Raw genomic sequence first — 25,871 nt, 5'->3', positions numbered from 1 at the left:
TATGTGGCTGGGTCTACAGATGGGGTGCCGGACGTCTCACCGATAGTCGGGATTCCGACAGTCATTACTCCGACGTCGGAATCCCAACTGCTCCCTCGTGGGGGTCCACGATCCCCATAGAGGGAGAATAAAATAGATGGTGAGTGAAGATCACCACCGTGCCCGCAAGGGACTTCATTGCGCTCCCCCCGCTGTGCAGTCGGGATTCCAACGTCACGCTAATGACTGTCGGAATCCCGACTGTCGGTGTGTTATACCACACCCCTACAGATGCACAGCTGCTTACACAGTAGATTATACTCATATATAGAAACTGTATCTGCAATAGGTATGCTGCAAGTTATAGCGGCTGACCTATGGTTCAAAAGCACGGTCCCAATACACTGCAAGTGTGTGTTTCAGTTTAGATGAATTCAGCAGTGGTATTAGCTTAAGACTCAGTTACAACAAAAGATGCAGCCAAGGGGGTAACTACCATAAGTGCAGGGAGTGCACCTGCTATGGGACCCAGAGCTGAAAGGGGCCGCCTTCCCTGTCAGAGTAATATAGAGTTTTCACCATTGTGTGGTACATAGGGGCCCTTACAAACTTTTGCTATCGGACCTACAAATGTCTGGTGATGCCACTGGATGCAGCAAAAAAATCTGTTGTGTATACAGTGAGATGCCAGAAAATCATCAAACACAAGCATCTGATGCTTTCCCTCTGTGTATGCAATTACGATGCATGGAGAATCATACCATTTCAATGGCATTTCTGTGGAGTAACAGGGGGATGATTAACAGATCACTGACTTCAGCTAAAGAGGCATTTGCACTGACACTGCCTGCCAGAATCCCTCAGACACTCTGATGGTCCACCACAGTCTTTTATCTACTGCTGATATCAGAATATATTAAAGGTCTACGTTAAATATTGTTAACAGTGCATTTTAGATTTATAAACTATTAAATCTGAATTGTGCTGCATAACAGACATGTACAAATGATAAAGGTGATTTTGGTAGTGTGATCACTGACCAATTTACTATTATACTAGAACTTATGGCCTGATTCACACCTGTTTGCTAGACTACATATGTTCGTAGCCTAGAAAACGTAAACGCTGCCCGCTGCATGGCCGAACGCATGGACTTGACTGGAGGAGAAATCGCCTGGAGCAGAAATCATTCAATGGTCGCTGACCATTGAACGATTTCTTTAGGCTTCGCTCTGAAAAGTAAGCTAAACTTACTTCTCAGATGGCCCCAGGTGTCCGAATAGGGGGGCGGGTGCTGACGTCATGTGATTTCAGCCGCCTGCCTTGAGCCAGCATGGACAGGCCTGCATTCCCACGGAAATGCCCAGCGTTTTTATGGGGCACCCATAAAACACGGGGCATTCCCCTGCTGTGGCCCCATGTTTGCCCCCAGCCCTCCCTTCCCAGAGAGAATGGCTCAGGAAGTCTGAATCTTTTGCTCCCGGGGTTTGCGCATGCGCATAATCAGCCATGTGCAAACCCCGGACATCGGGAAAGGGGCTGTCTTTGGACCAAAATAAACGGTTCTGAATTGGCCCATTAGTTCAGGCACTTACAAGTAGGAAAAACCCTTTAGTCTTGCCCAGCCTCCAACAGGACCGGCCTTCTGCCTGTTTTCAGCTTCAGAATTCAAATTCTGTTTTACTCAAAATTGGTGAATCGTATTACTGACTGTAAATAATATCAATCTTTGCTGAATTATTCAACTCATCTCTAGTCACAGGTAATTAGCAAATGTAATTAACATATGTAAATAATCAAATGTCAGAAGTTGAACATAAATACCACCTCTACACATAGAGCTTTTTCATGTGGGTTGAGGGCCTCAAGGACTTGTGTACTGCTAGGAGGATGCTCAAACTCATTTTAAACTAAAAGATTTCACTACTACCATAGTTATTATTACTATATCCTTCTATTTCATTTTACCTGTAAAAAAAAAGAATACATACAGTATGGATGGCCAACCGGCAGGATTCCTATGGCAAGAAGACTGACTGTGGCATCCTTATGGTCAGAAACCTGACAGGGGCTCACTTAATATACTTACCCTCTGCCCCTACCCTCATAACCCTCTCTAACTGATGCCAAATCCTCTCCACCACAGCCTATCCCTAGCACTCCACATTAGATCCTAACCATAAACTTTCCCTTTTAGTGCCGAAACCTAAACCTTACCTTACTGTTCACCCCTATCCCCATCTCTTAAATACCTAACCCTTCCTGCAGCGTAACCCTCCCACCCCTAATCCTGACTCTTAACCACCCGAGTGCCTAATCTAAAAAAAAAAACACCAGCAATTTCCCCAATGCCTCCCAATGGGAAGCATGATAAAGGCATCCCTAAAAAAATGTTTCATGCATTTTACAAGCACATTTGAAAAGCTTTTCTTAAAAATTAGAAAAATTCTACTTAGGATTTGTGTTCATTTGCCATTTTCTTAACACATTTGCAGAACATTCCTTAAATATGGTTATATTAAAAAAAAGTGAATAAGCAAGTGAATATCTTGCATTTCAGTAATATGTTTCTTATAAATCAAATTAGTAAGCAGCAAAAAGCTACAATGCAATTGTGGATTAGTCTAATTTAAAAAAAATAACATTTATGGTACATTTAATGCTAATGTTTAGAATTGCTAAATATTTTAAAAATACAATTAAGCCCTAAACACACTAAATGATATTTTAATAATATAAATCATTTTGTCCCTTCTTAGCAATATCGTTTGTAATATTGCTTAGTAAGTACGCTCAATATAGTTAACGATTCGCTCTCCAGCTCCCAAATGACTGAATGTACAGAGATGCAAATCTGAACACAGCAGGGATGTGCAGTCAGGGGAGGCAGGGGAGGCAGTGCTTCCCCTGTCATTTTGTTTTAAAATATTACAAAGAATATACCTATGACACATATTCTGTGTCATAAGTATTTTCGGTACTTATGTAGTAACTGGGCTGCCGATTTTTTGATTGTATGCCTTAAGTTAAGGCATACAATCAGATGCGATGCGATATCGCATCGCATCGCATCCGATATCGGATGCGATGACCCGATTTTTCCATAGGAATCAATGTTAAAATGATTCCTATGGAAAAATGGGTCCTTTTCATACCCCTACTATCCAAGTGGGCATGGAGTTGGATATAAACCTGTGGCGAGCGTAGCGAGCCACCGAGCCCGAAGCGTGGCGAGCGAAGCGAGCCCCGCGAGGGGACGGTATTCGTCCCCTCTCGGGGCTCGCTTCGCTCGCCACGCTTCGGGCTCGGTGGCTCGCTACGCTCGCCACAGGTTTATATCCAACTCCATGCCCACTTGGATAGTAGGGGTATGAAAAGGACCCATTTTTCCCATTGAATTCCATGTTAAAATGGACTCAGTCCATTTTAACATTGATTCCTATGGAAAAATCGGGTCATCGCATCGCATCGCATCGCATCGAATCGCATGGTCGCATGCGATGCGATGCGATCTCCCGATCCGACCCGATTTAGAAATCGGCAGCCCAGTTACTACATAAGTACCGTATTTTCTTTATATTATTTTACTGGTTTGAATTATTTAACCTAGTTTTGGAGGCACCGATAAGCGTGCCTCCCACACAAAACTGCAAGGGGATGAAGCGGGGAGCGGGGCTTGGGGCGGAGCTAAGCAATGGGCTTAAAAAGCCTATTAAAAATAACACCAAAAGTGGCACTTTTAGAAGTGCCTAATTGACAGGGGCTGCTGTGATTGGACAGCAGATCCAGCTGCTGTCCAATCACAGCAGCCCCTGTCATGTAAGCTTCAGTTCTGACAGTGCCGTGTTTGCTCCCCTCTCCCCTGCTCCTCATGCTGTGCCCTGTGCCTTGGCTCCCAAATCCCGGTTCCCTGCTTGTGTGACTGCTGATACCCTCTCCAGTGAGTATCATTTTATTTTTGGGGGGGGGGACTCAAATGGGCGGGGATGGAGGTGGCGGCAGAGGATGGTTGCTGGCTGCTGTGTGTGCCAGTGTCGGCAGCGTCCAGGTGCATGGGGGGGCAGCGGGCAGGGACGGACGTTGAGGCAGGGGATGGTTGCTGGCTGCTGCTGGAGGGGGGGGGCGGTAGTGGGTGTCGGCGGTAGCCAGGAGCGGGGGGGAGAGTTGCGGTGCGGTGGTGGCTGTGATAGTGCCTCTCCGTTCACAGCCACCACAGCATGTCACTGGAACACAGATGGATATGCTGGACTCATACTTCCAAACTAATGTACTTTTATACAAGGTATTACAACTTGAGACAGCTCAAGGGAAAGATAAACAAATAATAATACAGGTTGAGTTTCCCTTATCCAAAATGCTCGGGACCAGAAGCCAGAGCCAGCCATGGGCAATTTGATACCATAGGCAAGATTCTGTCTGGTGCCACCCACCCCCTTTTGTCTCCATCGATTAAGTCTCTCCCCTATTTTTCCTCCCTGAAAGCAGGATATACTGTACTAATGGGGAAATGTATTCAAACACCGTTTTGGCCCCATCTCCAATATGTACTAAGACCCCACAGAACCATATTGCGTTCTTTTGGCAACCTGTGCTGTCAAGGGTATGCAATTGGATAACTCCTAGCATCCCTCACATCCATTGTGTCCTTGCATATGTGCAAATGGAAACAGGGGTCATAAACCTGGAAGTTCAGGGACTGGTACTCATTGCAAAGAACAGTTCTTATATGAAGAACTGTCCCTTGCATCTTAAGAACTATAAAAGGTTTGTACAGTACATCCCACCCTGACAGTAAAGCTGTGGGAGATTGCCTGGAAGCTAATTGTTGATCAATTTTTCCCCACAAGCTGCCGTCTCTAACTCCATTCTCTTGGGCAGAGACACACCTCTCAATGCCATGTTTGCAAACCATTCCTAGTTTTCATTACTATGGGGGCATGCCCATCACTCTGTGAGCAGCTGGCCATGCCCTCAGCCCCTCTCTTCCATTGAATAGAAGCTCTAATCTCACCTGCTCTGGTAAATAGAACAACAAGTAACAGGTGGACTCTCAACTTCCCCCCAACCATGGGACAACGGGACAGTCAGAGAAAAATTTAACTGTCCCGCGAAAAGCAGGACTGTTTAGAGGTATGTAGATGTATTAAGCCTGGGAGAGTGATAACGTAGAGAGGTAAAGTACCAGCAAACCAGTTTCTAACTGTAATGCTACATACTGTGTTTAAAAAATGGCAATTAGCAGGACATTAGTTGATAGCTTATATATCTCTTCACTTTATTATTCTCCAAAGCTTAGTATATCTGCCCCTTTGTGAATGGTTCTGCTGCATAAATCCCTGATAGGAGATAGAGGGTACAGGGAGATAGATAGTGGGTGATGGAGATAGAGACAGTGCGGTAGTGGGTGACAGGGAGGTAGATAGTGGGTGATGTAGCTAGTGGGTGATGTAGCTAGTGGGTGATGGAGATAGAGACCAGGAGATATTTGGTGACTGGGGAGGCATTGGAAGAAAGCTGCAAGATAGCTGCAGGCTGTGACTATCATAAGTTAACTTCAAAGCAGTGGCGGATACAGCCTTTAAACTTAAGGGGGGCTGCAATTGCCTGGGTACTACTGATTGCAAACGGAACACAACATACAGATAATCTACTTCAAATCACCTTAAACTATGGAATAAAGTAACCTTGATTGTGATTGCTCAGTACCAGTGATTTTGTGCATACAGTATACTGAAAAAAAATTATGTCTGTCTGCCCTTCCTCTTTAGAATGTAAGCTCTCATGAGCAGGATCCTCTTACCTCATTTGCTTATCCTTTCTTACTTCAGTGGTCTTCGACTGCACCAAATCCTGATGCTTGCTACCACCTGGATGCTTATGTTGCAATAATCGGCTGATGTTCCTATAATCATTTGCCCTTTATTTGTCCTGTATTGTCTTCAACTGTAAGGCACTGTTTTTCCTGTTTGATTATGTGTACTCTGTAACTGGGTGCTACGGAACCCTTGTGGCACCATAAAAATAAAGGATAATAATAATAATAATAATAATAATAATAATAATAATAATAATAATATGCACACAAACACAGGTACAGAGCAAAATACAAACTTTGAATAACTTTACTATTAAAGTACTGAAAATGATACTCCTATTAAAGAACTACACAAATAATAGTTTAAATAAATATTATTCACAGAGGCTCAAATATTATAAAAATAAAAAAAATGCTATGCACCTCTCTGGTGCAATGCATACCTTCCTTCAGCTGCATCACACTGAGTGACTCACTGAAGTCTAGGCATGCTCACTGCAGATAATTTGTTTCTGCTGGGCTGCACAGGCAGCAGCCCTTAGAGGCACTGTAGCTCTGGTGATGTGCACAGAATGGCTTCCAGCTGGAAAGCTGTTTCTGTCATCACTCCATGTACTGGCAGCCCAAGTGGGGGAGGAGTTTTCAGTCCTCTATTTGATGGGCAGTAGCAGCTTCTAATAGGAAGCTACTACATGCTGAACTCTTCGCCACATGAGAGGAGTTCACACATGGAGCCTGGTGTTGGGACTCCTGACAGGAAAGACACATGAGGACTGGAAGAGACAGACAGCCAGAAGAGAGCTCCGGAGGTAGATCCCGCACCCCCCCCCGCAAGTAGAATGTGCACCCCTCACTTGAGCGCCCAAAGCTCTGATGCTGGCTGTCTTATTTACACTTGAAACCTCCTGGTTTTCACTGGAGGGGCTGCAGTCCTGCTCCTGCAGCCCAATAGCAGGAGCCACCACTGCTTCTAAGCATAGGTGTGCACACATTGGGGGAAATTTACTAAGATGTGTATTCTACTTCACATGTGATGTTGCTATTGGCAAGTAATCTGATCCTGTCTACTATCTTCTAGAGGGTGCTAAATAAGTAAAAAGTAAATTCTGTTTGGTTTCCCATAGCAACATCATATGTGAAGTAGAATACATATCTTAGCAAATTTCCCTCATTGAGTGTTAGGGGTGCACAGGCACCCCCTAATGCTGTGTTCACCCTTATGAATGCATCCCTGCCACTAGCAATACCAGAAATACCCTTTTACCAAATACTTTTGCTTTTTATAACTGTATTCAATTAAAAGAAGCGCCCATCAATCAATTATGTATGTTTTGCATTATTAATTGTACTAGACCATTGTCAAATCACTACATACCTGTGTCATCCATATATGTTTGTGAGTCTATTTGCATGTACTGTTACACAGAGTAATTAGAAGATTAGAACTAAAATAGGCAGAAGTTTATGGTGTGGCTGAGAGACATTTTATATAGTAGTTAGTGCCAATAGATGATGGTAGACACGCTTGATTGGCGACGTTAGACACACCCAATAGGTGGTGCTAGGCACACCCCTTTGATGGTACACCCCCTACCAAATGTGCTATGCATGCCTTTGCTTCTAAGGCAGGGGCTGGCTCTCTCTGCAGGCAGGGATCAGAAGTTCTTGTATCACATGGGCACAATGATCATCCCCCGTCGGCTCCGCCTCCCAGGCAGAATCACCCTGGCAGCTACCCAGAGAGCAGAGAGGAGGAGCTGGGGAAAGATGAGAGGACCCGCCTGCCACTTCTGACTGCCTGGAAAGCGGCACCGACTTCTCCAGTGCGGTTAGTCACTGTCCTTTGCACGCCCCTCAGAGGTGTATAGTGATTCTGTTTGACTCATTCACTATAAGCCTGCTCAGCTGCAGCTATATGACCAGCGGGACACCGGTGAACGAGATGGGGTGGGGGCAACTGCTGCACAACAGGCTCTATGCTTCTCAAGCAGCGTTTAGGTCACAGTCCGTAGCTGTGACTTCTTCTTACAGGCATGTGACTGAGGAAGCCGTTGCAGCAGATCTAAGCCTGAACAGATGCCCTATGAAATTGCAGATGCTCTAGGCAAAAGCCTATTTTGCCTATGCCTAGGGCTGGCCCTGAAGAAGGGGGCAGGGCCTTGTCATCCATCCTGGGACAGAGATGGGGAGCAGAGAAGCAGGGACTGGTTAAGTGCTGGAAGGAGGCAGGGCCCAGGACAGAGTAGAGGGGAAGCAGGGACTGGCTGTTAGCTGAATGATCAATCTGCAGCTTGTAGACAAATGTAACTCCACAGCAGCTGGATCAAAATGAAAACCACTGAAGCAACTGGGCATTACAGTATGTGGAATTATTGTGTAATGGTCATTATTATGTGTGGCATAAGGTGTAATGGGCATTACAGTGTGTGGCATAATGTGTAATGGGCATTAAAGTGTGGCATAATGTGTAATGGGCATTATGGTGTGTGTAATCATGGTGCAGTGTGTCCAAGAGGCTCTACCTGGCAGAGTGGGTGTGATTCAGACCTGCTCACTGGGCTCCAAACACTTGCAGCCCAGTGAGCAGGTACAGTAGCTATTGCCCCATCGACCACACTCTCCCCACACAGCCTCCTCCTATATACACGGCTGCAAACATGCTTGCAGCCATGCACACAGGAGGAATCCATTCACCATCAAATGATTTTTAAGAGCAGCAAGCAAAGGCGAGCAGGTCTAAATGACCCCCATTGTCTAAGGGGATCTACCTGGGCAGTGTGTCTAAACAGCTCTACCTGGCTCAGTGTGGTTAAGGGTCTCTTCCTGGTGCAGTGTGTCTAAGGACTCTACCTGGCCCAGTGTGTCTAAGGGGCTCTACCTGATACAAAATATACCTAAAGAGCTCTAGCTAGCCCAATGTGTATAAGTGGCACTATTGTGTGGTGTAATGTGCATAATGGAAACTACTATGTGCTGTTATGTTAATTGGTACTATTATGTTGCCACGCCCCTTCCTCACAAAGTCACACCCTAAATTATTGACATGCACCTTTGGTGTGCATTGTCCCTAATTTTTTAGTTGTTAGTTATTTTTTAAGTTGTTTTGCTGGTCGCAGTCAGCAAAACACAGAAAAGCCAATTATCTGACAACCATTTAAATTTGCTTTTAGATATTATGTGAATGCTTGGGTTTAATTACACGCTGGCCGGTGTAGCTGCTTCCCACAACCAAACACTGTAAGCGTGTGGCGGAAGAGCGCACCCACGCACCCCAATTGGGACCTGCTGAGAGCCTTACGAATAAGACCTGGGAGACACACTACCATCGTGGTCCACATCGCCCAAAGGTAACCACAAAGTGGCTGTTTCAAATCAAGCTCCATGATCAAGGAGTTTAAGGAACTTACTTGCTGAATACGGTTTCACGTTTGGGAGGACTCACAAACCCCGCCCCCCCAATTGTTGTCCCCCAACACAGCGCTGGCAATTCCACCCCCTTCATTCAGGACAATAACATCTGTTCAATTTGTGTGCATACCTGAGCATTCAACCAGGACCTGGTAATTATATGTTACTTTAAAACAGTATTGTGTTGATACATATATTTTAAATTGTTTATTGCATGCATGCAAATTATCCTGTATGTTATTTATTTTTATTAATTAAATTGTAAGTTTTTTGTGTGCACAAGGCGCCTACTGGTATCCTTTCTGCAATCTTGTTCTCCTTTTGAGGGCGGCATCCCTCTCCCAGAGGGCAGCCATTTGCACACAGCACCTATACACCTTGCCCTAGCGCTCAAAGCCTGTTGTCCCTATCAATGGTGTCTTGTTGGCATAACAAACAGAACCAGATCTGGTCTTTAGTACCTTATTAGCCAACAGCTCATTTTGACCATGGTGTTGGGTGGATTTGTGTTGGAGTGGGGGAGGGGGGAGTTGTGGGCATGGTTATCACCTGGCAAGAATTCAATGAAAAAGTTATATGCTGTTGCAATGTGGGATGCATGCTGAAAGGATCATGGCTGCGAAGTCTTGGGGATGTGATTACACCTGATATGAACTAATAAGGTATACATACATATGATGGGAGAGATGAAAGTTATATGGTTTGCCTTATCAGTTTGATGTAAAACATCAAAGTAGAGGATTGAGAGAATAGGAGATGCGATATACCATCCACCATTTATATTGCTTACTTGTATGAATGCATGAAAGTGATCCTTGTGTTTTGATGAACAAATTGGAGAACCTGCCATATGCAGCGTATACATATATATTTATTACTTAGCTGGATGTCGCATATACATACTAATTTCCTAGCCTTGCCAAGACCAAGGGGATTGATAGTTAAAACCATGTGTGTTACATACAGAGGAAAAAGGTATGGAGTAGCCACTGAAAAATGTGGCTCTTTTCTTTTGAAAGAGAACTATATTTAGAATCATGGAATACATATATAGGCACCTGAGCATATGTTTGGTGATTTCCCTGAGGAGTGCCGGTGTTTTTATATATATATATATATATATATATATATATATATATATATATATATATACACTCCAAACGAAATGATGGCACTCAAGAGGCAATTTTTTTCATGCAAATAAAAGCATATATTGTCAAGCTTTCGGGGACTTAAACCCCTTCTTCAGGACAAACACCTATAACCAAAGGTGTTTGTCCTGAAGAAGGGGTTTAAGTCCCCGAAAGCTTGACAATATATGCTTTTATTTGCATGAAAAAAATTGCCTCTTGAGTGCCATCATTTCGTTTGGAGTGTATGTACTAGCTTTTTTGGGCACCGGGGCCCGTTGCTGATTACGCTGAGTGCCGGCAGGCTTGGACATTATATATATATATATATATATGATTGAATTCAGTATCAATGATCTTCTTCATATGTTCAATGCGAAATGGAAGCCAATAGGTTTGCTATTACTTATTATCTCATGTTCTAAAATAGCTACATGTTGCAGTTATTGTATGGATGTTATCTGATAACGGTGTCTAAAGATAAAACTGCACAATTTTTGATTAATTGGTGAAAGGTGATAGTCAATAAAAATATGGTTCACATATATCACATTCCAATGTTAATATGAAATAGTTTTATGTTTTGTTTATTAATGCCTGAAATCCCGCCTGAGTTTGATTTGACATAACATAGAATAAAAAATTCTCTATGAGAAGAGCAATAGCTGCAACCAAGAAAAGAACTAATTTATAACCAGTGACAAGTAGAACCTATGAAGTTTTTAAAAGAATGTGATTGTTGTCAAAAGGAATTGGGTAAAACAATGCTGTGTTCAGTTCTGGTTCTCCTCAAAGCCATGGCTGAGGGGCTGCTGGGAGGCTGGTGGGCACAGACCAGCAAGGAAGTGAATTTTGCATACTGTACGGATCATCGCTCAGTTCAGGGCAGTCAGATTGAATCTGTGATCAACCAAATGTGCTTCATGAAACCGTCAGCCCTCATTTATGTCTAGCTGTTTTCTTCTGTCCTGCTGTAAACAAGCCATGCTCTGAGCTGTCTCTCTACCCTTATCTTTTTATGAGGATCACACAGACAGACCTCATCAGCAGCCGCACAGATAAAGTTAAAGTTACTCTTTCCAGACAGCAGTCCCTGTGCTTGCTGGGAGTCAAGGAGAAGAGCAACTTTGGAGTGACAGAGTTTTAGTTCCTTTTAGAAAAAGCATACCTCCTATACTTACACATACTGGCATGTTACGTCTCTTTCATGAAATTAAATTAGGGTTCTTTAATATGAACAACTGTTCCTAGTATTAGCAACCTAGCTGAGCAGCTGTGGTCTTACTTTTGTGGTCTCACCTTTGGGCTTTAGTTGGAATACTGAGAAAGCAATGTCTTGTCAGGCTGGCACAATTCTAGATACCTACAAAATCAATGCCCTGAACATCCTGAGCAGTGTTTTGTTGGTAAGCAAAAACAGGTATTGTTATTTCTTTATTGCTATTCTTTATTCAACTACAACATATGCCCATTGTTTTTTTTAATTTACATATGCAGCTTAAAACAGATTTATTTTATATGTACAGTTATATATTATTATTATAATTATTATTATTATTGTTGTTATTATTATTATTATTATTATTATTATTATTATTATTATTATTATTATTAAAAGTCAGAGCAGTATTAGTAGTAGTAATGGTAAATTAGCATTGATATATAATATTTTATTAAATAAAAAGTAAAAAAAAAAATATTATTTCCTTTATATTGTATATACAGTAAGTATAAAAACATTACTGGTATAATATTTTTTTTTATCAACATATACATTAAATATCTTCTAGCAATGTCATTATGGGAGAGTTGCACTAAGAACTGAACATAATCTAATTTTTAAAGCAATTTAATTGTATTAATTGGTATGGTTATATAACTGCATTTCCAAAGTTAGAGGACAGGGTTCTATAAACAGCTTCTGATCTGTATCCCCATTTAAATCAAAATATATTAAAAAATCAGCCAGCATTTTCAGACTGAAATTTGAATTTTTTTGTAATGATTACTAAATGCAGAAAATAGTATAAAAAATGTTTTCCTAATAAAAAAAATATAAATGTAAAAAGGTACAGGATGAATATTACTATGTTTGCATGGAAAGACATAAGGATATTTCCATTCAGTTGCTTTTCTGGCAATATTCAAAGTCAAATCCATATTTTAAAACTTTCTAAGTTAAAGTCTATCTCTAAAAAACATGCTGAAGACACCAAAGTACTATCACTTAGCAGGAGATGTACTAAGCATTGGAGGAGTGATAAAGTACAGTAAGATAAGAACCAACCAATCAGCCCCTAAATGCTGTTACAGACTGTGTTTGAAACATGGTAATTAGGAGCTGATTGGTTGGTACTGTGTCACTCTTCCGTAGTAGATCTGCCCTTAATCTCTTTGTCACCAGTAATATCAACAGTTCTTTAAAAAAAAAAAAAATAATAATAATAATAATACAATACATAGATAATATTAATCAGTTGAATAACTTGTTGAATAATAAAACTAATGGGCTTAGGTCAGAAATGACTACTGCTGAGGTTTTGAATGCGGTTTTCCATATCTGCATTTCCTATTGAAATATTTATCAACATGCTTATAAGTTAAATGAATGCAGTTTAATGTTTGTTGCCGCACATCTCACATGACATATAATGTTGCAGCATGTCACTGATAGGACCTTTCACCACAGCTTTAGGAACTCTACCAAGCATTGCTGAGCTTTCCTAGGTCAAAGGGCAACACCATGTGTAATTCACAACAGGAGAGGTCTCACAGCCAGTAAAAAGGAACAATTACACTACTTATCCTACTCCTACCCTTTCCTGAAACCCTGTGAGGCTCACAGTTTAGTGTAGTGTCACTTCTGCCATAGGCTAAAAGCTGTATGCAAATATCTGAACCTATGTTTATAAATCTAATAAAAATAGAAACAGTATTCAGTTTGTTAAGGTCTTATCATGGATCGTGAGAATTCCCTTAATTATTGAAGGCACTTTTGTTATTTTGATAGTTTTACTACCACATTGTCTGTGGCATCAATTATGCATTTCTCATTGCTGGAACAAAGAAGTCTATATCTCTACAATACAGAAAGTTCCATTCTGTCTAAACTATGTAGTGCACAAACAAAATTCAATAAAGTTTTTCTATATATACTAATTACTTACCCACGTGTCCATATTCTTTTGTTTGTTTTGCTTCTTAGGAGCTTTACCACCTGTGCAAGGAACAATGAAAATAAGGTGGAATAATTATTAATAAACAGTGCAGTACAAAGGCTAATATTTGTCTTCTTGCAATAACCAGAATATTTATTTAGGAATGTTCCCTTTCACCAAAAATGTGCATGTGATTTTATAAATCCACTTTCATGTAACTTTTTACCTAAACTGTACCTTTTTACCTAAACTGTAATATAACTGCAATATAAAATCGTAGAATATTGGGTACTTGTTTCCTAGCACGGCCACAATCGGGAGTAATCGTGTACCTTAACTTAAGGTACACGATTAACGCGATGGACCCGATTTCCTTTGAAATCAGGTCCATTTTGCCGGCAAAGGCAAAATCGCGACCGACGCCATGGACCCGATTTTGCCATATATTTTTAACATTGTGATCACGTTCATCGCGTCGGTCTTGTGCCATTATAATGGCACAAGATTCGATGGACGCAATTAAGCACATTTTACATAGCTAACAATGGGAAATGGGCCAATATGGGCCATTTCTCATTGTATATGCCCCCGTCATGCGTATAAATTAATGCCCCCCCCCCCCATTGTGAGCGACACCCCACGATTGACGCCAACCCGAAGCGCGGCGAGCGTAGCGAGCCTGCGAGGGGTGGCGGTACGCGTCCTCCGACCTTTTCATACCCCCACTATACACGTCGGCGTGGAGTTGAGAATATAAAGTGTGGCGAGCCCGAAGCGTGGCGAGCGGACGCGTATACCTGTGAAGTAATGCAACTCAATTGATAAATAAAAGTCAGTTTTTATGTAAAGCACGAAATTGTCTGCGTGACTCCAAACTTTTGAATGGTAGTGTATATATATATATATATATATATATATATATATATATATATATATATATATATATATATATATATATATATATATATATATATGTGTGTGTGTTTAATTCTTTCCAGAGCCAATTTCAGTTGGGTAAAATGAAAATTACATTCTTTAATTAAATCAACTTAGTCAGAAGGTAAGAAAACATAATATATTCCACCAAATACAGTCATGTCCCCCTTAATCTGTTATAGGAAAAAATGTAAGTTAATTATTGCATACATTATTTCAATATACAGTTATTGTTCATGTTTTTTTTTTTTTTTTATCAAAATGTGATTATTAGTAAGGTGGCAAGAAATTGATAGGACTTTAGCAATATTTGTAATAAGTTGATTTAATTAAAGAATGTAATTTTCATTTTACTCAACTGAAATTGGCTCTGGAAAGAATTAAACACATATATTTTTCATATATATATATATATATATATATATATATATATATATATATATATATATATATATATATATATATATATATATATATATACACCAGACAAAACAAAAGAGGCGGCACTTGGAGACTTTGTAGAAAGGTTGAAGCAGTGTATTTCAAATAACAAAGTGCATCTACGTTTCGGGGAACGCACTCCCCGTCATCAGGATACATACAAAATAAACAGTGAGACTTATATAGTGTGTCTTACCACACGTGAAGGACATCAGGTCCAGTGCCTCGCCGCCCGCGGCCCCGTCGCGTCTGTGACCGGCGTTGGCCTTCCACTTCCGGTTCAGCTGACGTTGGCGTGCCCGGCGGCGTTGCCTTGGTAACCCTGTAACAACAACAACGGACAGGTGAAAAACTGTGCAAAAACTATATCATACAATCATAAGAACCCCTGAAAATAGGACAAGGGTATTAAAGTGCATTGTGCATGTAAACATTTTGTTGCTGTACCAAGATAAAAAAGCAAGTGCTAAAACTGGACAAACATAGGGAAGTATAGCAATAACGGACAAATGACAGACATATTAAAAACCAGGACTGACTCCTCAACAACAGATGGATTTCTATCTGTATAGGTCCCCCTATCAAACTGGGAATATTTTAATGGACTGGACCCATGCTGTATTCTCTGGTTTGTATCTGGGTGGAAAACTGGCATTAATAAAACAAATGCCTGCACATTTGCTGATATATATTATATGAAATTAATCAAACCTAGAGACTCATTTAACCCCTTGGGTCGTAGGGAATCTAGGCGGAATATCCACCTGGATTCTGCTTGCAGCTATTTTTTTGCCCTGTCACCCCCTCTGATTGAATTGGGGATGTGGTCAATGATTTTGTGCTTCAAAGTGGCCATAGTGTGTTTGGCTTCGGCAAAATGCCTGGCCACGGGTTGGTCTCCTGTCCCTGTTTGTAAAGCTGTGCGGATTGCTAGGCGATGTTGTGCCATACGGATTTTAAACGGGCATTCCGTTTTGCCCACATAATACCAGGGACGTGCAGTCAGGGGAGGCAGGGGAGGCAGAGCCTCCCCTGTCATAATGATGAAAATAATAAAAAGAAGATATTTATATATCTTCTTTTATTATTTTCATCATTTCTCCCTCTCCGGCTGCCTCCCACCCTCTTACACTGCTGCATGTGAGGGTGGGAGGCAGCGGGAGAGGTGCCTCCCACTGTTTACATTGAAACTCCGAGCAGCGTGGGGCGGGAAGGGGTGGGCAGGAAGGCAGGGTGCAGCAATGGGCTGTAAAAGCCCATTGAAAATGAATGGGGAAGCGGCACTTATACTGGTGCCGCAATGACAGGGGCAAAACGGAATGCCCGTTTAAAATCCGTATGGCACAACATCGCCTAGCAATCCGCACAGCTTTACAAACAGGGACAGGAGACCAACCCGTGGCCAGGCATTTTGCCGAAGCCAAACACACTATGGCCACTTTGAAGCACAAAATCATTGACCACATCCCCAATTCAATCAGAGGGGGTGACAGGGCAAAAAAATTGCTGCAAGCAGAATCCAGGTGGATATTCCGCCTAGATTCCCTACGACCCAAGGGGTTAAATGAGTCTCTAGGTTTGATTAATTTCAGATAATATATATCAGCAAATGTGCAGGCATTTGTTTTATTAATGCCAGTTTTCCACCCAGATACAAACCACATTGAGCCAGAGAATACAGCATGGGTCCAGTCCATTAAAATATTCCCAGTTTGATAGGGGGACCTATACAGATAGAAATCCATCTGTTGTTGAGGAGTCAGTCCTGGTTTTTAATATGTCTGTCATTTGTCCGTTATTGCTATACTTACCTATGTTTGTCCAGTTTTAGCACTTGCTTTTTTATCTTGGTACAGCAACAAAATGTTTACATGCACAATGCACTTTAATACCCTTGTCCTATTTTCAGGGGTTCTTATGATTGTATGATATAGTTTTTGCACAGTTTTTCACCTGTCCATTGTTGTTGTTACAGGGTTACCAAGGCAACGCCGCCGGGCGCGCTGACGTCAGCTGAACCGGAAGTGGAAGGCCAACGCCGGTCACAGACGCGACGGGGCCGCGGGTGGCGAGGCACTGGACCTGATGTCCTTCACGTGTGGCAAGACACACTATATAAGTCTCACTGTTTATTTTGTATGTATCCTGATGACGGGGAGTGCGTTCCCCGAAACGTAGATGCACTTTGTTATTTGAAATACACTGCTTCAACCTTTCTACAAAGTCTCCAAGTGCCGCCTCTTTTGTTTTGTCTGGTGTATATCAGGACCACGGTCCCTGGGAAGGCACGGGAGCACGATACCCCCAAGGGGGGCGGGCAGCAGGAGTTCCGGAGCCTAGACGGCGTTTATATATATATAGAGAGAGAGAGAGAGCATGGGCTAGGCACTCCAGGCGATTCGATATACCTTGCGGCCGGTGCCTTCACAATGGTAGTAACAAACAGATGGCAGGTGCGGCATTCGGTCGGCGTTCACAGTATCAGAAATAATCACACAACACTGCGGTTGCTTATCAACGTTTCAAATGTATTACATTTGTCATCAGGATAAAGTACAAGTGAAATAAAACATACCTTTATAGACACACATACAAGGATACAGCGTGTAAGGACGGAACAACGGAGACTGCCCCTCTGCTGGGGGAGTGACGTCACAGAGTTACAGCCCGCACGCAACGTAAGGACGCTAGGAGGATCACCATGGTTATGTGTAAATATTCTGAAAATACAGTACAGAGAATGAAGAAGCAACAATACACTAGCAACAAGACAATGGCCCTTATTCTAATCTGTGCGGTACGGCCCGCGTGCGGCCGTACCGCCGATGTTTTCACTCTGCACATGCGCAGAGGTCACTCTGCGCATGTGCAGGCGAATTCGCCGCACACAAAAATTATACGCCGCAAAGGGGGCGTATAGGGGCGTGAGGGGCTTGATAGCCTCATTTACCTATGTATACGCCCCGCGTTTCATGGGCGTTCCCATGCAAACGCGGGGCGTATGCATGGTAATGAGGCTATGACGCCAGTGATGGGGGCGGAAAGCTGACATCGCCGGATGTCAGCTCTCCGCCCAAATACAAGCTTTCACACGGACGATTGTCCGTGTGGTCTAAGCTTGCGTGAGCGGGGGGAGCGTGCGGCCCTGCCTTCGATGGTCGTCGACCATCGAATGCAGGGGGCAGCTCCCACCATGGTGGAGGCGTACGCCCCACCATTTTCATGCGGATCGCCAGCCGTCCGCGTACGGACGGCCGTGGCGATCCGTCTTGTAGGCGGGGTTTGGTTTGTGCGGCCGGAGCAACGTATGCGGCTCCGGCCGCACAGATCAGAATAAGGGCCACTGTGCTGTATACGGAGGTAAGTAAAACGCATAAAGAGGCATAATAAAACTGATAGTCAGCGAAATACACACAAAGGCAGATACTCATTCAATCCCTTAGGGGAAACCACATCTAGCCGGTGGATCCAGCGGGATTCTAATTGTAGCAATTTTCTTGCCCGATCCCCTCCTCGAATAGAGGGGGTACGCAGTCAATCATATGGTATCTAAGAGTATTAAGCGCATGTTGACAGCCTGCAAAGTGCCGCGCTACTGGCTGATCGCTGCTGCCACTGAGCAGTGCTTGTTTGATGGAGCTGCGATGCGCTCCCATCCTCTCTTTAAATTTGCGTTCCGTTTTGCCTATGTAATAAAGGCTGCACAGGCATATAATAAGATAAATAACGAAGCTGGATTCACATGAAAAGCGATACTTAATACTGTATTTGTGTCTCCCGTAAATAAGAACTTGCATGTTACACATGGCCATTTAAAACAGCCGTTTTTGCCAGTCTGAAAGAAACTTTTATTGCTTTTGGGGATGGAGACTTTGTTTTAACTAGCAAGTCACAAAGATTTTTTCCTCGTGAGTAACAAGGCATGATGGTTTTATTGCAAAAAGGGAGAGATTTGTCACTCTGAATTATGGACCAATGCTGTCTAGTAGTTTTATTCACTATTCCAGAGGCACTATTAAATCTATTGACCCATGGCACTCGAGCATTCTCTATGTCTTCCCTATTACAGGTAGATTTGGGTTTCTGCGCCAGCAGAAGGTTGCGGTCCAGCTGTAGCACTTTATGCTTACATTCTAATAGGGCTTTATGATCATATCCTCTATTTTTAAACTTGGTAATTAAGGAATTTATTTGCTCATTGCAGGTGGAAATGTCACTATTGATGCGAAAAATTTGCAGCATTTGCGAATATGGGAGACCATTAACAAGGCTCCTGGGGTGACAACTTTGGGCTTTAAGCAATGTATTGCGATATGTGCTTTTAGTGTACACAGAAGTGGTGATTTGATTATTGATGATCTGTATATCTACATCGAGGAAATTAAGTTTGGAGCTGCTCAACTCGAAAGTAAATTTGATGGGACCTTCCTTCGCGTTATACACATTAATGGTTTCTGTCAGTAAATACTCATCTCCTATCCAAAATAACAGTAAATCGTCTATATATATTTTAAAAAATAAGATGTTAGAGGAAAAAGTAGAGTCAGCAAAAAACAAATCCTGTTCGATGGAAAACATGAATATGTTAGCATAGGCCGGTGCTGCCGAAGAGCCCATTGCACAGCCCTTTACCTGTAAATAAAATTTGTTGTTATAAACAAAAAAGTTATTAGTAAGGATGAGATCAAGTAACAATATAAGAAATTCAATTTTCGGTAGAGAGTAGTCACTTTTCGTCTCAAGAAATCTCCGTGCTGCCATTAAGCCAAGATCATTGGGGATAGAGGTATATAAATTGATTACATCAATTGTAGCCATAGTACACTTGTCAGGTAGGGAGGAAATGTTCACAAAGTCCCAGAGCAGTGATGAGGTGTCCAGCAAAAAAGTAGATTCCTTTTGTATCAAAGGTTGTAATGCTGCATCCAGATATGTAGTTGCCGGCTGGAATAGAGATCCATTCGCGGACACAATTGGGCGACCTGGTGGAGATAATAGTTGTTTGTGAATCTTAGGTGTTGTATATAACACTGGAGCCACGGGGTGTTTAGGTAACAGGATTTCTGCAATAGTTGACGAGATGGTGCCAGAATCAACTCCGAGATTCCGTACCTCTTGTAATTTGGTAATACTGGCACTGGTAGGGTTGCATGTTAGTTTTTTATATGTAGTGCTGTCTGAGAGCTGCCTCATAATTTCTGAGTGGTAGTCTTGCAGGTCTTGTAGCACTATTGCACCCCCTTTGTCCGCCGGGCGGATAATGAGGTTTTTATTCTGTGCAAGAGACTTAATCGCTTGTCTTTCAAGAGGTGTGAGGTTAGGGTGTCTGTTCTGCATTTTGTCCACAGCTGTCACGACATCTCTTTCTATCAATCTGGCATACGTCTTGATACTCGCATTATGCGTTTGCGGGTCAAAGGTGGAAGGTGCAGCAAATTTCTTGATAGACGCTGGTGCAGAAACCCAAATCTACCTGTAATAGGGAAGACATAGAGAATGCTCGAGTGCCATGGGTCAATAGATTTAATAGTGCCTCTGGAATAGTGAATAAAACTACTAGACAGCATTGGTCCATAATTCAGAGTGACAAATCTCTCCCTTTTTGCAATAAAACCATCATGCCTTGTTACTCACGAGGAAAAAATCTTCGTGACTTGCTAGTTAAAACAGAAGTCTCCATCCCCAAAAGCAATAAAAGTTTCTTTCAGACTGGCAAAAACGGCTGTTTTAAATGCCCATGTTCTTACTCACGGGAGATGAATTTCTGCACCCCCATACTGGATACAAATACAGTATTAAGTATCACATTCCATGTGAATCCAGCTTTGTTATTTATCTTATTATATGCCCGTGCAGCCTTTATTACATAGGCAAAACGGAACGCAAATTTAAAGAGAGGATGGGAGCGCATCGCAGCTCCATCAAACAAGCACTGCTCAGTGGCAGCAGGGATCAGCCAGTAGCGCGGCACTTTGCAGAGTGTCGACATGCGCTTAATACTCTTAGATACCGTATGATTGACTGCGTACCCCCCTCTATTCAAGGAGGGGATTGGGCAAGAAAATTGCTACAATTAGAATCCCGCTGGATCCACCAGCTAGATGTGGTTTCCCCTAAGGGATTGAATGAGTATCTGCCTTTGTCTGTATTTCGCTGACTATCAGTTTTATTATGCCTCTTTATGCATTTTACTTACCTCCGTATACAGCACATTGTATTGTTGCTAGTGTATTGCTGCTTCTTCATTCCCTGTACTGCATTTTCAGAATATTTACACGTAACCATGGTGATCCTCCTAGCGTCCTTACGTTGCCTGCGGGCTGTTTTACTCTGTGACATCACTCCCCCAGCAGAGGGGCGGTCTCCGTTGTTCCGTCCTTACATGCTGTATCCTTGTATGTGTGTCTATAAAGGTATGTTTTATTTCACTTGTACTTTATCCTGATGACAAATGTAATACATTTGAAACGTTGATAAGCAACCGCAGTGTTGTGTGATTATTTCTGATACTGTGAACTGTGAACGCCGACCGAGTGCCGCACCTGCCATCTGTTTATATATATATATATATATATATATATATATATATATATATATACACACTACCATTCAAAAGATTGGGGTCACACAGACAATTTCGTGCTTTACATAAAAACTGACTTTTATTTATCAAATGAGTTGCAAAATGAATAGAACATATAGTCAAGTCATTGGCTAGGTTAGAAATAAATTTTATTTGAAATAATAATTTTGTCCTTCAAACTTTGCTTTCATCAAAGAATGCTCCTTTTGCAGCAATTACAGCACTGCAGACCTTTGGCATTCTAGCTGTTCATTTGTTGAGGTAATCTGAAAAAAATTCACCCCACATTTCCTGAAGCACCTTCCACAAGTTGGATTGGATTGATGGGCACTTCTTAGTTACCATATGGTCAAGCTGCTCCCACAACAGCTCAATGGGTTGAGATATGGTAATTGAGCTGGCCATTCCATTACTGACAGAATACCAGCTGCCGGCTTCATCCCTAAATAGTTCTTGCATCATTTGGTTTGCTTTGGGTCATTGTAATGTTGGAGGAGGAAACTGGCTCCAATCAAGCACTGTACACAGGTTATGGCATGGCATTGCAAAATGGAGTGATAGCCTTCCTTATTCGAAATCCCATATACCTTGTATAAATCTCCCACTTTACCAGCACAAAAGCAGCCCCAGTCCATAAGATTACCTCCACGATGATTGACAGATGGCATCAGACACTCTTTCAGCATCTTTTTACTTCTTCTGCATCTCACAAATGTTATTCTGTGCGATCCAAACACCTCAAACTTCATATTTCCATAACACTTTTTTCTTCTGTCCAGTGTCTGTGTTCTTTTGCCCATATTTATCTTTTCCTTTTATTGGCCAGTCTCAGCTATGGCTTTTTCTTTGCCACTCTGCCTAGAAGGCCAGCATCCCAGAGTCACTTCTTCACTGAAAACTTTGACACTGGCATTTTGCGGGTACCATTTAATAAAGCTGCTAGTTGAGGAAATGTGAGGCGTCTATTTCTCAAACTAGATTTGAATGTACTTCTAAGAATATTCTAATGTCTTCTTGCTCAATTGTGCCAAGTTCTCTTTTTCTGGCCATTTTGAGGGTATAATCAAACCCACAAATGTGATGCTCCAGATACTCAACTAGCTTCTCTAATGGGCAAATGGGAGTTACGGCTGCTGGAAATTGGCCTCTATACAAGGATACTCCTTTAAAAACCAGACGTTTGCAGCTAGTATAGTCATTTACCACTTTAACAATGTAAGAAGTGTATTTCTGATTCATTTAATGTTATCTACATTGAAATAAGGACATTTCTAAGTGACACCAAACTTTTGAATGGTAATGTACACACAGGTACATGTACACACAAACACACATATATATTAGTGATGGGCACGTTAACACATTAATATTGTGTTAACGCGCCAGTACTTTAACAGCAATTAAACATTTTATTGCTGTTAACGTGATGGGGGTGGGGGGGGCGGCAGCAGAGGGGGTTCAAGGAAACGCAGAGTCTCTGACAGTATTACAGAGACCCTGTGCCCCTCGAAAAATGTCCACCACCATTAAGAAGACACACTAGAAGTACTCCTGCACCTCTAGCGGCTTTCTCCTTTGCTCCTGTCCTGGGTCTCTAATGCTGTCAGAGACTCTTCGCCTATGCGGTGCCTAACCCCCCTGTAATGGTTAAAAAATTAATCTGGTTAACTAGCATTTAACCCCCTATGGCAGCAAGCATGTATTTCTCCCACTGGCAATGAGCATTTAACCGCCTATGACAGCAAGCATGTATTTCTCCCCCATCACAATGAGCATTTATCCCCCTATGGCAGCAAGCATGTATTCCCTCTGGAAATAAAAATTTAACCCCTGTGGCAGCAAGCATGTATTTCCCCCCTGGAAATGAGCATTTAACCCCCTATGGCAGCAAGCATGTATTTCTCCCCCTCGCAATGAGCATTTATCCCCATATGGCAGCAAGCATGTATTCCCCCTGGCAATAAGAATTTAACCCCTGTGGCAGCAAGAATATATTTTGCCCCTTGGCAATGAGCATGGAACGCCCTATGGCAACAAGCATGTATCCCCCATCCAGCAATGAGCATTTAATACCCTATGACAGCAAGCATGTATTTTCTCCCTGGCAAAGAGCATTTAACTCCCTATGGCAGCAAGCATGTATTCCCCACTGGGAATTAGCATTTAATCACTATGGCCTCAAAGATGTATTTCCCACCCTGGCAACAAGCATTAAAACCCCTGGCAATGACCATTGAACCCCCTATGGCAATGAACATGCAAATCCCCTATGGCAACAAGCATGCAATCACCCTTGGCAAAAAGTATGTAAAAGGAACCCCTGGCAACAAGATTGCAGGTAAGCAGCACTTAAGTGCCTAACAATGCAACTAATCACAGTTGATCGCAAAATGTCATGCGATTAATCACAATCAAAAATTGTAATTGTTGCCCACCACTAATATATATATATATATATATTATACTGTACATAGGACTTTTGTTTTTATTTGTGGGAACTGGGATGTAAGCCTTACTGACTTTAAATATCATTATCTATACTTTAGTCTATAAATTAGATATTGCATCAGCCAATAAGTTCTGTCAAGTTAAAGGTGGGTTAAAAAAATGACAGTTAGGAGCTGATTGGATGGTGTGTTATCACCGTCCACTTGGAAGTCTATGTACATACACCCAAAACATGGAAAAAAATGCAATTTCATAAATTTATGATCTGATTTTTTTCAAACCCTTCGCTGAACAAGACAAATAATTCAGGTTTTCTTATCTGTATTTATTAGCCTTAAGGGGCCTACACACGGGAGATTTACTGAGCACTTTGAGCGATGCTAGATCGCTCCGAACATCAGGACCAGCATTCTCAGTTGAGAACACTGTCCCTTAATGGTGATTAAGTAGATCTATCCAGCATGCTGGATATTTATCAACAGGTGATACCGATATGCGGGGTTGCACATTGCTATCACTATTCCCCTACACACGGAGTGATGTACGGGCATTATCAAAGTAATCTAGTTAGATCCCTTAGAAAATGCCCTGAAATCACCCCCTGTGTAGGCCCCATTCCTGCAAAACAACCAGACGTGTTTAAATTAAGTTAGAAGCTATTGATAGTGTCTGAAGACAATCCGGTAGATGGTAACTGTAAATGTTTCGACATATATATATATATATATATATATATACTGGCAGACGGTCCGGCACTCTTGCTGATTGTTCATCTGCTCCCGGGCCCTCCTTGAAGTATTGAAGTATTACAGCGTATCAAAACTACACAGTGTCCGACGTTTCGGGGTCAGCAGCCCCCTTTTTTCAGTTTTTGTTCACACACCTTGAAAAAGGGGGCTGCGGACACTGTGTATTTTTGATACGCTGTAATACAGATCTTTTGCACCAGACTCCCAGTGCCACTTTATTTCGCCACACATATATATATATATATATATATATACACACATACAGAGTACCACAACACTCGCCATCCCTGCGAATGGGGTGCAAACAGCACTCGCCATTCCCAGGTTGGGGTGAAAGTGGCCTGTGACCACATGCTCTAATACATACAAATACAGGGACTCAACACTCTCCATAATGAACTAACTCACCTTAGTATACAATTAATCAAATAAATAATGGGGTTTTAGTTCATGAATTGATCAATGCATTTAAGCTTGCAGCCCATCGCCAAGGGACCCCATTTCACTGCAAGTCCTACACTAGCATTTGTTTCTCAAGAGCCTGCCAACTGCTGACACATCATAGCTAAAGTCGACATGTGCTTTTTCCTGGTTTAAAGCTCACCTGCCAAGTGCCTTATGGCTTTTAAAGATGAGGCAGTCACCTAACACAACACCTGACTTAGAATTAAAGGGGCAGCTGTAACAGGTTACAGATAAATTAGCTCATCTGGGGTGAAAGAGAAAGCTATGATCACAGTAACAAAGGTTAATAAAAATTAACCCACATATATACACACATACAGAGTACCACAACACTCGCCATCCCTGCGAATGGGGTGCAAACAGCACTCGCCATTCCCAGGTTGGGGTGAAAGTGGCCTGTGACCACATGCTCTAATACATACAAATACAGGGACTCAACACTCTCCATAATGAACTAACTCACCTTAGTATACAATTAATCAAATAAATAATGGGGTTTTAGTTCATGAATTGATCAATGCATTTAAGCTTGCAGCCCATCGCCAAGGGACCCCATTTCACTGCAAGTCCTACACTAGCATTTGTTTCTCAAGAGCCTGCCAACTGCTGACACATCATAGCTAAAGTCGACATGTGCTTTTTCCTGGTTTAAAGCTCACCTGCCAAGTGCCTTATGGCTTTTAAAGATGAGGCAGTCACCTAACACAACACCTGACTTAGAATTAAAGGGGCAGCTGTAACAGGTTACAGATAAATTAG

At 42.1% G+C, this 25,871-nt stretch overlaps 1 protein-coding gene across 1 annotated transcript in view; it reads right to left on the bottom strand.

The window, feature by feature from the left end:
• The window catches only part of LOC146005725 (uncharacterized), a 286,436-nt gene extending 264,237 nt beyond the window's left edge, over positions 1–22,199 (bottom strand). The window contains exons 1-5 of the mRNA XM_083145153.1: positions 22,094–22,199; positions 18,935–20,317; positions 15,064–15,189; positions 13,500–13,549; positions 11,372–11,482 (exon numbers count right to left, since the gene is read on the bottom strand). Of these exons, the coding sequence (XP_083001279.1) occupies positions 11,372–11,482; positions 13,500–13,549; positions 15,064–15,189; positions 18,935–20,317; positions 22,094–22,199 (1,776 nt within the window). The remainder of the gene's footprint in view (positions 1–11,371; positions 11,483–13,499; positions 13,550–15,063; positions 15,190–18,934; positions 20,318–22,093) is intronic.
• Positions 22,200–25,871: the final 3,672 nt, after the last annotated feature.

The sequence above is a fragment of the Crinia signifera genome, chromosome 5, assembly GCF_055691185.1.
Source record: "Crinia signifera chromosome 5, ASM5569118v1, whole genome shotgun sequence".
In the NCBI taxonomy this organism is placed as follows: domain Eukaryota; kingdom Metazoa; phylum Chordata; class Amphibia; order Anura; family Myobatrachidae; genus Crinia; species Crinia signifera.
The sequence above is the reverse complement of the archived record's forward strand: the minus strand, read 5'-3'. Positions and strand labels throughout refer to the sequence as shown.